Genomic DNA, 14,140 nt, shown 5'->3' on the forward strand with positions numbered 1-14,140 from the left:
TGGCTTAGGTAGTAAGCAATGAAGGAAGTGGATATAAATACTACTGCCGACAATGTTTTCTGTTTGTTTATCTTCAAATTGTCAGAATGTAGAAAATCAATTAAAGGCATAAGTTAATTCCTAAAAGACTGCTCAAAACATGAAAGCAATATCTTGGCCCACTTGTATACCACTTCTTTGAGCCAGGATATCTTTCCAGCAGAATGAAATATGTGGGAGGGTGGGAGAACACGTATGGGATGCCACCCAAAAATTCTCAAACTCAAACGCTAAATACAATCACATCACACCAGATTTTTATTCGGGGCACCATCACCTTCAGAGTAATCCAATTTGGAGCTCAGACACTGATTCCAGAACTTCTACCATACACAGAATGCATCCTGAAGTCTTTTTTTAGTCAGTGTGTTCAGCATCATTTGTGATTCCACTCAAATCTCCTTTATCATGTCAAATCTTCATCCCTTCAAGCCCATAGCCCATTTTCAATTTGGGAAACAGTAAGAAAGCCCACGAAGCCAAGTCGGGCATATGGTGAATGAGGAAGAACTGCTGTGTTGTTTTTTTGCCAAAAAACTGCCACATGGTAAAAGCTGTGTGTGGCCTCGCATTGTCATGGTAAAGGGTTCAGTCACAGCTTCTCTTGACGTTTCCTACTCACAGCCTCCCTTAGCCGCCTTAGGACATCATCAGATGGCAGGGATGCTCTGCCTATGCTCTTTCACAATCACATTCCCAACAGCACTGTGATTTCCTGTTGTAATGCTGGTAGATGGCTGTCCTGAAAGTTCATCATCTTCAGATATCCGGTCATTTTTAAAATGTTTAAACCAGTAATACGTTTGTGTTTGGTCCAAAGCACCATTACTGAATGCTTGCAGTAACATTTTGCGTGTTTCTACAGCTGTTTTACCACAATTAAAACAAAATTCAATACAGCAACACTGTTCTTGCGAGAAGATCACAAACACAAGCAAACATCACAATTGAAAACTGTGGGCCAACAATAAACATGCACACACAGATAAAAGCCGCTGTGCATACTGACACACAAAACATATTGTACACTGCTCACAGCACCATTTGGTTGTACTACTGTTTGTAGGTGTGGGTCACATAAATTTCAGAAATTTTTGGGGAGCACCTTGTGCATCACCAGTGCATAAAATGGTTCTCACTACAGTAATAGTAATTCACTCATCTAAATAAGCTCAAATAATGTCACAAAATTAAAAGTGATTTTCACAGCTACACATATGGAGAACAAAACAACACCGCCTAATGCTTCTCATAAAATGTTTCAGTTTAAGCTAGTGACATCATACCTGTTTATCTTTAGAAAGCAGCAGGGCATCCTTTTGCGTGAGCTGTTTCTGCAGAGATGCAATTTGTTCTTTGAGCTGTGTCATCGCAACAACATGGTCTGAAGAATTCGGATCAAGTGGATCTCCCCTACTGTTTCCTGAGGAGCGAGCAAGTTTAGCTGGAGGAATGCCATCTGATTTGTCCATGCCATCTGGAGCAGCAGTAAGTTTAGTAACATCAACACGATGCGGTCGCTTGCTGTGACTTTTGTGCCTGAAAATGCAAAACAGAAATCATTAGATAGGAATCTCTTAAGATTTTTTAAAAATCTCTATACATCAAAGTAACTCAGTTTAAATTTGACAAGCTATGGTATTAGCAAAATGGCACAGCTGCATTTGATAGATCCTAATTTGATGTATTAAGTAGGATAATAGAGATATCATATGTTCCCTCAAAAAAGTATTAATTTCTGAACAACGTGTTCCAAGCCTGATTGAATCTGTATTCCTACATATTCATAAGAGAAAATATTTACAGCAGTTTTAAGTTCTACTACAGTTTCAGCACATACACCTCCTGAAAAGTAAATACTGGAACCACAGTTTCCAACAACTCTCATATCTTCATCTGCATGATATTCTGTTTTCATCCAGAGCACCTCCACATTTACCATCACTCCAGAAGGGCAAATACTAAAACCTTGCACATTTATTATAAGGTTGTTTACACAGACAAGGAAATAAATTCCCAGATTTCACCAGTTAAAATACACTGTCCCCAGGAGAAAGTACTTTTTTCCATGTTAGGTGACTATATACATTCCCTTGGAGCTATAAAACTTATCAATCTTTTGAATAGTAAAGGTTTTATACACCAGCGTAGAACTACCTGGCACTTTAGGAAACCATAGCTAGTAAAAAAATGCTTTTTTGAAAGATCTTTGATGCACAACATGTACATTGCAAATTTTCATTATTACGAAAGAATAAACACAAATTCTTCAAATACAGAATGATAGCTTCCGAAGCACTGAAATCAAGATTGTGCTGAGGTTTTGTCAGCCAGTCATAGCCCATGTTACGTTATCTTGCCAGCCAATGATAGCAAAGATTAAGAATATAGGACAGGTGATGTAAACAGCCAGTAACATCACTGTTAAATAGCAAGAACATCGAAACGGGAAAAGTTAATGGTTTAAATTGATATAAATACACTATAGCTAAAAGAAAAGCTAATTTTGTGAGGGTGTGGTTAGCCAGGATCCTAAGGGCACAGCTTAAATTGCAGCAACAGAATAATTGTTACAAGCACAATTATAAATTTCACTGCTGCACACCGAACATTTCATGGGTTACCTGGCTGAATACACATTCCAATGAGTACTTCGACTTTCCCGTTTAACTAGTGAAAATGCTCAAGAACTTATCTCACACATTTTTTAGGGATAGTTATACTTTTTGGCATTGTTATTGCATAATTTGTAATCTACAAGAGAACTATAACTTAACCTTGAAGCTTAGTCTTTTTTAGTGTGTCATGTATTTAAGGTATATCAAATACAAATTTGCTTGTAAAATCCTAAATAATGGCATAAATGGCTGGTCCTCGAAGAGTTAATTCTGAATGAGAGTCAAACATTCCACGATTTAAGATATTCATCACACATTCTCACATATAACATAATTCATTTTGTTGAAAATTAAATTTACTATGAAATTAGTACTTCACAAACTACAAATCACAATATTTCCCCATGATCTGTTAGAAATGTAAACAGTTGTGACATCATACTCATTGAAAGCAGTTTGTTGTCACGAAGTTAGCACAATCTTCGCCCTAGAGCATTTGACCCATTTTGCTTTTGGCCAATGCTTGTGCGTGCTCTGACTTTTGTTGCCGTAAAGAGTGCATTTTCTTTGCAATTAAAGTTTTATTTTAGTGTTATTCTCTTGTTCATATTTTATTGCTAACGTATTACTCTGCCATGGTGGGCTAAATTAAAAACCCTAGAGTTTCAGTTCTTGCCAGTCAAAATTACAAAATTAACTGAAAACTAAAACAATGAAAAATTCCCAGAATACTAAAATGTTCCTGGGTTATAACCCAGATGTAAAAATTCCTGCATTTTTCCCAGCTTTCCAGGTTGTATACAGCATGATTATTAATTATTTTTCTCATGACATTGCATTACTCAGCAACAAAGAAAAAAATCTCATCTACGTCATGTTACAAAATTGAATGTAATGTTAGTCACCCTCCTGCAAGGTGCACACAGGTTGCTTCACGTGCTACAGATGCCATAAAACTGCTGCCGAACGGTCATATCACCCTCCACTGCTAAGTCATGGCAGTATTAGTGGTATTATCATCACGTTATACGGAATCAGCACAGTAAGATGGGTCGACATGAAGATGTGACACAATGGCAGAAAGAAGCTACCGCACCTGAACAGCTAGTTAGTTAAGCTATACGTGTAGGGAAATTGATCACAGATTCTAAGTCATATGTTATTAATAACACTTCTAGTTCACTTTTCCTGCCAGAACTGCTTAGAAAGTTTACACTGAAACCACCACAGAATAATAACTATTTCTTTCTGTCTGACAGACAGCATACAGGGAATCAAACTTTTTTTTTATGAATAGCTCGCAATCTCCTAATGAGGACCTGTACACGGTTGCTAATGTCAATACTACATTACCTACCTGTAGTTCACATGCACAAACTTCAACATGCTGACAGAAGCAAAATTTGCTTACTTCTAAAGTTCTTAAGAAATACCTGTCTGCCTGGTCCCATTAACCACAGGGATCTTCCCTTGAGTGATTGCCCCCCCCCCCCCCCCCCCAAGAATCTGCTAATTGAGAAGCCAACTCATCTTTCCCCTTCTTATTTAGCCCATGACTACACCATGAATGAGGTTGCACGATTAGTTAATACATCAACACAGACTGCCTAACATCTCTAAAAGGATGGTGTACCAACTGTAGCCATGAAATATGGCGAAGAACAGTGAACATATATATGTGCTAAACAATAAAGGCCAGAGACGAGTTTCATTAATTGTCAAAAATGATTTGTTTCAAACATGACAGGAACTGCAGCTGGCGGTGAATACAGTTTCATCTTAAGTAGTTCTCAAGCTAACAGTGCACACAATGGGCATTTGGAGTCGGATACTTTGCAGTGGCATATGCTGACCCTGCCATGTGTGGTTTTGTTTTAATAATTACACTAAAATATCTTGATGTGTTGTACACTGGCACATGACAAAACTCACATGTTGTTGTCTTCAGACCAGAGACGGGTTTGATGCATCTCTCCCTGCTTCTCTATCCTGTGCATGCTGCTTTATCTCCCACTACCTACTGCATCCTACATCCTTCTGAATCTACTTAGTGTAGTCATCTCTTGGTCTCCCTCTATGATTTTTACCCTCCACACAGCCCTCCAATACTAAATTGATGATCCCTTGATGCCTCCGAACATGTCCTACCAACCGATCACTTCTTCTAGTCCACTGAGGCACAAATTCTTCTTCTCCCTAATTCTATTCAATACCTCCTCGTTAGTTATGTGCTCTAACCATCTAATCTTCAGCATTCTTCTGTAGCACTGCATTTCGAAAGCGTCTATTCTCTTCTTGTCCAAACTATTTATCGTCCATGTTTCACTCTCGTACATGGCTACACTCCATACAAATACATTCAGAAAAAACTTCCCGACACTTAAATCTGTAATCGATGCTGACAAATTTCTCTCCTTCAGAAATGCTTTCCTTACCATTGCCAGTCTACATTTTACATCCTCTCTACTTTCACCATCATCAGTTATTTTGAAACTTCCTGGCAGATTAAAACTGTGTGCCCGACCGAGACTCGAACTCGGGACCTTTGCCTTTCGCGGGGAAGTGCTCTACCAACTGAGCTACCGAAGCACGACTCACGTCCGGTACTCACAGCTTTACTTCTGCCAGTATCCGTCTCCTACCTTCCAAACTTTACAGAAGCTCTTCTGCAAACCATGCAGAACTAGCACTCCTGAAAGAAAGGATATTGCGGAGACATGGCTTAGCCACAGCCTGGGGGATGTTTCCAGAATGAGATTTTCACTCTGCAGCGGAGTGGCTAAGCCATGTCTCCGCAATATCCTTTCTTTCAGGAGTGCTAGTTCTGCATGGTTTGCAGAAGAGCTTCTGTAAAGTTTGGAAGGTAGGAGACGGATACTGGCAGAAGTAAAGCTGTGAGTACCGGACGTGAGTCGTGCTTCGGTAGCTCAGTTGGTAGAGCACTTGCCCGCGAAAGGCAAAGGTCCCGAGTTCGAGTCTCGGTCGGGCACACAGTTTTAATCTGCCAGGAAGTTTCATATCAGCGCACACTCCGCTGCAGAGTGAAAATCTCATTCTGGAAACATCCCCCAGGCTGTGGCTAAGCCATGTCTCCGCAATATCCTTTCTTTCAGGAGTGCTAGTTCTGCATGGTTTGCAGAAGAGCTTCTGTAAAGTTTGGAAGGTAGGAGACGGATACTGGCAGAAGTAAAGCTGTGAGTACCGGACGTGAGTCGTGCTTCGGTAGCTCAGTTGGTAGAGCACTTGCCCGCGAAAGGCAAAGGTCCCGAGTTCGAGTCTCGGTCGGGCACACAGTTTTAATCTGCCAGGAAGTTTCATATCAGCGCACACTCCGCTGCAGAGTGAAAATCTCATTCTGGAATCAGTTATTTTGCTCCCCAAATAGCAAAACTCCTTTACTGCTTTAAGTGTCTCATTTCCTAATCTAATTCCCTCGAAGTTTTTATTTCTTCTCCATGGATTATAATACCAACACCAAATTTTCCTTTTGTTTCCTTTACTGCTTGCTCAATGAATAACATCAGGGATGGCTACAACCCAGTCTCACTCCCTTCCCAACCACTATTTCCCTTTTATGCTCCTCGACTCTCATAACTGCCATCTGTTTTCTGTACAAATTGTAAATAGCCTTTAACTCCCTGTATTTTACTACTGCCACCTTCAGAATTTGAAAGAGAGTATTCCAGTCAACATTGTCAAAAGCTTTCTCTAAGTCTACAAATGCTAGAAACGTAGGTTTGCCTTTCCTTAATCTATCTTCAAAGATAAGTCATAGGGTCAGTATTGCCTCACGTGTTCCAAAATTTCTATGGAATCAAAACTGACCTTCCCTGAGGTCGGCTTCTACCAGTTTTTCCATTTGTCTGTAAAGAATTCATGTTAGTATTTTGCAGCCATGATTTATTAAACTGTTAGTTCGGTGATTTTCACACGTACTTTCTTTGGGATTGGTGTTGTTATATTCTTCTTTAAGTCTGAAGGTATTTTACCTGTCTCATTCATCCTGCTCACCAGATGGTAGAGTTTTGACAGGGCTGGCTTTCCCAAGGCTGTCAATAGTTCTAATGGAATGTTGTCTACTCCCAGGGCCTTATTTCAACTTATGTCTTTCAGTGCTTTGTCAAACTCTTCACGCAATATCATAGCTCCCATTCCATCATCATCTACATCCTCCTCCATTTCCATAATATTGTCCACAAATACATCGCCCTTGTATAGACCCTCTATATGCTACTTCCATCTTTCTGTTTTCCCTTCGTTGCTTAGAAATGGGTTTGCATAGTTCTCTTTTCTCCAAAGATCTTTAATTTTCCTGTAGGAAGTATCTATCTTACTCCTAGTGAGATAAGCCTCTACATCCTTACATTTGTCCTCTAGCCATCCCTGCTTAGCCATTTTGCACTTCCTGTCGATCTCGTTTCTGAGACGTTTGTATTCTTTTTTGCCTGCTTTATTTACTGCAGATTTATATTTTCTCCTTTCATCAACTAAATTCAATATTTCTTCTGTTACCCAAGGATTTCTACTAGCCCTCGGCTTTTTACCTACTTGATCCTCTGCTGCCTTCACTGTTTCATCCCTCAAAGCTACCCATTCTTCTTTTACTGTATCTTTTTCCCCCATTCCTGTCAATCGTTCCTTAATGCTCTGCACAACCTCTGGTTTTGTCAGTTTATCCAGCTCCCATCTCCTTAAATTCCCACCTTTTTGCAGTTTCTTCAGCTTTAATCTACAGTTTATAACCAATAGATTGTGGTCAGAGTCCACATCTGTCCCTGGAAATCTTACAATTTAAAACCTGGTTCCTAAATCTCTGTCTTACCATTATATAATCTATCTGAAACCTTCCAATATCTCCAGGCCTCTTCCATGTATACAACCTTTTTTCATGATTCTTGATCCAAGTGTTAGCTGTGATTAAGTTATGGTCTGTGCAGTAAGGGTTTCTTTCTTTTCCATTTTACATTACAGCATGATATAGTAAGTTGCATGAAATTTGTATTTTCATATTTTAATGTGAATTATGTATATACAGGTTGTGCTTGTGCCTACTATGATCGTGTGAAACTCTTATCAAGAATGTTAGCACCTAATGCTTCCTCCACATCAGAGGTTCCCAACCTGGAGGTGATCACCCCATGAGGGATAAAACAGAATTATCTGAGAAGTAAAAACTGAACGATATTATCAATAATTATTTTTTCTCAATTAGTAACACTGGTGCGGTGGAGGTTACAGGTTCCTCACATAGTCAATCCACTACACACACATTGTGCTTTGTTCCATACATCACTGATAACAGTGACATATAGATGTAACAAATGCTGAATATCTGAAGAAAATGGCTTCTCCAAAATATACCTACAGTAGTCCAGAAATTGCTTCATTATTCACATCAAAACAGATAAATGAATTCATTGACAGCACAGCGTTAACTACATATGAGCTAATATAGAACTTTATACAATTTTATTATTATTATTAGGGTGGTTAAACACAAAGCATTATCAGCATGAAGTTGTCCAATTTCTTCCAGTTCAGATGCATGAAGTGCAGCCATCAAGTGATTTATGAAGAGTAAGTATAGTGCAAAAATCGGTAAGGAGAGAAGTAATTTAGGACAAGCATGTTTTGTAATATGTGTGTACGATCACTGTGGATAGTTATAGCGTTTCTTTCTGAGAAAGAGTTACAGGTAGCACTTGCAGTGCACCACAAATTCCTTTGTCATTCATTCTGAAAACAAACAAACAAACAAACAAACAAACACAAACAAACAAACACGCACACACACAAATATCATTCATCTTTCATAATTTTAAAAATAAAAGTGATCCAAGAAAAGTCTCTCATTCTGCAGTGTTTAGTTAGGTGATAGTTGATAAAATGTAGGGGAGGAAGGAGCGGGGCGCGCAACAGATAGCAGGGGTGGAGGTCTGGTATATTAGCTATTGTGTGATTGCACTCAGGGGTAATGGTCTAAGAAAGATTGGAACTGCTGTTCCACATGGATGTGTAGAACATATCATGCTACATGAATTAAAATTTCTGCAAGACGAATGTATGTTACTCAAGTTTAGTTTGAGTGCAATAATGCGAGGAAGCAGATAGTCTCAAACAAAAGTACCCACAATTGTTTTACGGTTCAGTGTGACAGTGCAAGAGCTACGAAAAATGATGACGGAACTATTACTTTAATGAACAGTTCTACAAGCGTATATATGAGAGCTATCCAGAAACCCACAGATGTTTTTGTCTATCATGGCAGTGGACGGGACTCCATCCACCATCTTGGTACCATAAAATTTCCTACTTAGTACGCATCCAACAGTGGTAGTGTGTGGTCTATGCCTCTGATAATTTGATTCCTTTGACATTTTAAAATATGCACTGCAATAGAAAACGTTATCGCTTGTGAGATGTGTTCTGTGATTAGGTTTTTGTTCTCAAAAATCTGCAAGCCAATTGAAATTTATTGCAACCTCCACAGTTAACACAGAAAAGAAATAATAGGTTGGGGAAAACTTAGCAAAAAAGTTCTTCTTTTTCTTCACAATTAACGCCCACACATGGCCAATGCTACCTGAGAGGACATACAGCGTTTTGGATGGGAGGTATTTGATCATCCACCATACAGCACGGATTTGGCACCATGCAACAATCACATGTTCCCAGCAATGAAGACATGTCCTGCTACGCAACACTTCCATACCAACGGCGAACTGCGTGCCAGTATAAACCAATGGTTGCAATTGCAGGTGACATTTATAGAGAGAATTGAAAAACTTGTTGCACGGTATAAGTACCTCAATTTCAACGGTGATGTAGAAAAACAGCTTAAGAGTGTACGTTTAAAATGTATATAATAAAATTTGGTCTTCCCATTCTGTAATTTTTTTGTTTCAAATAATAAATTTAAAAAATTATTTTGTGAACATTATTTTGGCAAAACAATGGTTCACATACATAAATGCTGATGTTTTGTGGCTATATACAACTTTATGATGTATTAGTATAACATCTATTATTATTATTATTATTTACCTATATTACTATAACATATTTCAGTATGCCCACAGCCCCGTGTTTACGAACGAACACTGTATTTTCATATGTCTTCCCAAACTTGACATTACAGTATTTGACGTTTTACGGTACAACCTCGATTGTGCGTGACCTCAGTTTAGTGTAAACTCCCATTTAACGGAAGAAATTTCCAGTCCCGAAAATTATTCCATAAGTGCAATCCAAATTTATATTCAATTTAACGTAATTCAAATTGCGGCAAAACCTGCATTTAGCATTAAGAATATTAAATATTGAAAACAATACAATAGTGGCTTTTGTGGCCAGAATGCAAGCCATACCTTTTCCGGTTTTCGGAATCCAAAAAACCGCCTGCAATTTACATCCGGGTTCAAAGCCTAAGAAGTTCCGAAAAATGCTGATAGTTGCCACCATAAGAGCTTGCGGCCATTATTGCTGCTTTTTGTCGCTAGAAGCCGCCACAAGAGCCGGTGTGTTAGTTTCAAGTAATTAATGTAAGGTATTTTTTATCATGGGCGAATTTAGCATTTTTTTAAATACTCATGGCAATTAAAAAAAAACTCTTTACATTTCGATAGTGCTCATAAAAACGTTTGTTACTATCTGCTTTTGAACTTCGGTAAGACATGGAGACACCGAAAGTAACAACTTTCAGCTTGTTCCAGCAACAGAAAAGCGTTTTCTGGACCAAAACGTGGCCACCACTATGAGGTGGAAACCGTAATGAACTATTTCGTGAGGAAGCACCAACAGTGCTTACCTGCAACTGCAGGAAGAATACAAGTAAAAGCACATCAGAAAGACCAGGATTTTAAAAGGAGCCGCAATTGAGTCTGAAAAGTACGGGGAAAGACTCGTCACATTTCAGTGCTACATCATCAAACTGCGCACCAGAAACTTATGCTGGCTTGTACAGCCGATGGCCATAAACTGCCACCATTAATTTTAATTTCACACGGAAGACTTTACTGAAGTCCGAAGTGTTTCCTAAAGATGTTATTGTATGTGCTAACGAAATTGGCTGGTTCACGGTGGACATGGTTTTAGAGTGGATCACACCTGTCTGGCAACATCGTCCTGGTACCTTGCTAGGTTTGCCACATATGCTTGTGTTACGATTCGTGTGCAGGTCACTGTACACCAGCTATGAAAAAAAAAAAAAAAAAAAAATTTGCAGAGGGTAAAATGGACTTAGTTGTAATTCCAGAATGGATGACGTCCATTCTGCACCCGTTAGGTGTTTGTTTAAACCTTTTATGGACAAGCAGAAATATATGTATAAACAGTGACTAATGAAAGAAGATAGACAATTAATGCCTACAGGACATGCTGAGTGTGCAAGCTTGTCTTAAGTGTGCAGATGCTTTAGTCCATCTTGGAAATGTCTCCCAAGTGAAACTATTCATCATGCATTTAAACAAAGTACTGTATTTCTAATGCGCTCGATGGCACAGAGGAGGGTGCTTTGTATGAAAGTAGCGACAAGGAGTCTCTAGCGTTAATAATAAAACATGAAAAATAATGACTGTGTTCCAGTATGCAGTGCAGCGCACTCGCCTGCGCCGTCACTGCTCACAGATCACGTGCATGTAGATCTGGAATACTGTATTTTGATAGATATTGTGATTTTTCACTGTTGTCAGTGATTTGCGATGTAATTGTGATTTTAACACTCCTCCACTAAAAACAGAAGGGCCATGCAAAAACACCTGTCCATTAGTGCTATCAACTTTCATATTAACGTTGTCAATAGTTTTATACACTGTCTGGCGTGTATGCCGCCTCCTCACGTAGTAGCGCGGCATCTCTGTGTGTATGTGCTGCTGCTCGTGCGGCTCACACCTTGTGACAAACGTTGCTGGTGCCGCTGTGTTATCAAAATCACAACTTCCGGTGCAGCTCTCTGTATCTCCTCCATGTCCGAACAACATCACTTTGGTTCACTCCGAGACTCTGGAGATTTCCCTTGTTGAGAACCCTTCCTGGCACAAAGTAAAAATGCAGATGTGATTGAACCATGGTACTGACTGTCTAAGCATGACTGAACTACAGACAACACCAGCTGTGTAACCTCCTTCCTGCTGGAATGACGAACTGATCAGCCGTCGGACCCCCTCCGTCTATTAGACGCTGCTGATGCATAGTTGTTTACATCTATGGGCAGGTTTAGGGACATCTCTGAACAGTCAAAGGGACTGTGTCTGTGATGCAATATCCACAGTCAATGTCTGTCATCAAAAGTTGTGGGAACCGGGGTGATGCAAAACTTTTTTTTGATGTGTGTAGCTTCAGGGAGCTTCATGCGTGTTTCTTAATACCTCGATACTTCCATATCCTACTTCCTTGCGCACTGGTTCTTTCTGACAAGTCTCTCAAACTTTACTCCACTCTTCATCACTACTAAATTGTGATCCAAGTCAATGCCTGCTCTTGGGTACACCTTACAATCCAATATCCGATTTCAGAATCTCTGCCTGACCATGATTAACCTGACTGAAGTCTTCCCAATCTCCCGGCCTTTCCCTAGTAAGTCTCCTCCTCTTGTGAATCTTGAACAGAGTATTGACTATTACTAGCTGAAATGTATTGCAGAACTTGATTAGTCTTTCTCCTCTCTCACTCCTAGTACCACGCCCATACTCTCTTGTAACCCTTTCTTTTACTCCTTACCCTGCAATCGCCTTTCAGCCCCCCATCACTAATCTCCCTTTACGTAATGTTTTACCCATTCAATATCCTCATATATATTCTCTATCTCATCATCTTTGGCACGTGACATTGGCATCTATACCGGACCTATCATTGTCAGTGTTGGTTTGCTGTCAATTCTGATGAGAACAACCCTATCACCGAACTGTCCACAGTTACTCACTTTCTCCCCCTACCTTGCCAATCATAATAAATCCTACTCCTGTTATACCATTTGCTGCTCCTTCTGATATTATCCTACACTAATCTGACCATTTCCTAATCTGCTTTCCATTTCACTTGCTTAACATCCACTATACTCAGATTGAGCCTTTTCAGATTCTCTAGTCTCCCTACCACACCCCAACTTTTAGAACATTATTACTTCATTGATGATTCAGTCTTTTTATCATGGTCACCCCCCCCCCCCCCCCCTGACACTCCCCTCCTGGAAATCTGACAGGGGCTGGTCCAATGGAGATACTGTCATGACAATGTCAATTACAGGCCACATGTCCTGTGGATACACATTAGTGTCTTTAAAGCAGTGGTTTGCAATGTTACAACTAGATATTTAATTAACATGACTGTGTCAAGCAGCACACTACTAATGCTGTATTCGAACATTTACGGGTCTGTTTTTTTTTTTTTTTTTTTTTTTTTTTTTTTTTTTTTTTTTTTTTTTTCCCCTCTCATCTGCACTAACTTACATTTTCAAACAATGAAAAGTTCAGGTTGGAATATCAACAATTACAGAAAGGATAGATTGCTACTCTCCATAAAGATGACATGTTGAGTTGCATACAGGCACAACAAAAAGACTGTTACACATTAGTTTTCAGCTAAAGCCTTCATCAGAGAAGAAAAAACACACACACACACACATTCACAAAAGCAAGCACACCTCACACATACATGACTGCTATCTCTGGTTGCTATGCATGTGTTTCTCTTTTCTGATGGTTTTGGTCGAAAACTTACAGTGTAACAACCTTTCAACTGTGCCTATCTATAGGTCAATGTGTCATTTTTGAAGATGTATACGAGGACAAGAAAAAAAATTTCCACATTTATCCCAGATTTGCCAGTTAAATATGCACTTTTTCCCACATAAAAATACACTTTTTCCACAACGAAAATACACATTTTCCATGATAAGTGACAGCATACTTTCCCTTAGAGCTGTAAAAATATCAATCCTTTAGATAATAAAGGTTTTATACAGCAGCGTAGAATTTCCCAGCACTTCAGAAAATTAAAGGGGGAAAAACGTGCTTTGGAAATATCTTTGCTGTGCATCAACACGTACACTGCATATTTTCATATTACGGTACGCTGCGTATTTTTGTTTTATGAAAGTATAAATTCGAATTCCACCAAACACAGCATGTTTGTTTCTGAAGCATTGATATCGAGATTTTGTAAACCAATCATAGCTTATAGGACATGATGTAATAAGCCAATAGCAACAGTACTGTTAAGTACAGGGAACACACAAACAGGAAAAGCAAATGGATTAAATTAATGTACAAAATGTAGCTACAAAAAAGCTAAACTTTCACACGCATGTTACCCTTTAAGATTCATCACACAAACGTGCAAAAAATTTTTAAATAATGACATTAATATCCAATTTTCTGGGCTTGAAATTCTTCTAAGTGGCTGTTCCTCCAAGTGTTAAAAGTTTTAAATGAGAGTCAGATGCTGTGTGATTTAAGAAATTCGTTGCACATTCTCACACATAACAT

General features: G+C 39.1%; 1 protein-coding gene across 1 annotated transcript in view; it reads right to left on the reverse strand.

Moving 5' to 3' along the window:
• Positions 1-14,140, reverse strand: part of LOC126284020 (protein FAM76A) — a 77,428-nt gene that overhangs the window by 23,797 nt on the left and 39,491 nt on the right. Inside the window, exon 5 of the mRNA XM_049982568.1 lies at positions 1,326-1,578. Within this exon, the coding sequence (XP_049838525.1) occupies positions 1,326-1,578 (253 nt within the window). The remainder of the gene's footprint in view (positions 1-1,325; positions 1,579-14,140) is intronic.

The sequence above is a fragment of the Schistocerca gregaria genome, chromosome 8, assembly GCF_023897955.1.
Source record: "Schistocerca gregaria isolate iqSchGreg1 chromosome 8, iqSchGreg1.2, whole genome shotgun sequence".
NCBI lineage: Eukaryota > Metazoa > Arthropoda > Insecta > Orthoptera > Acrididae > Schistocerca > Schistocerca gregaria.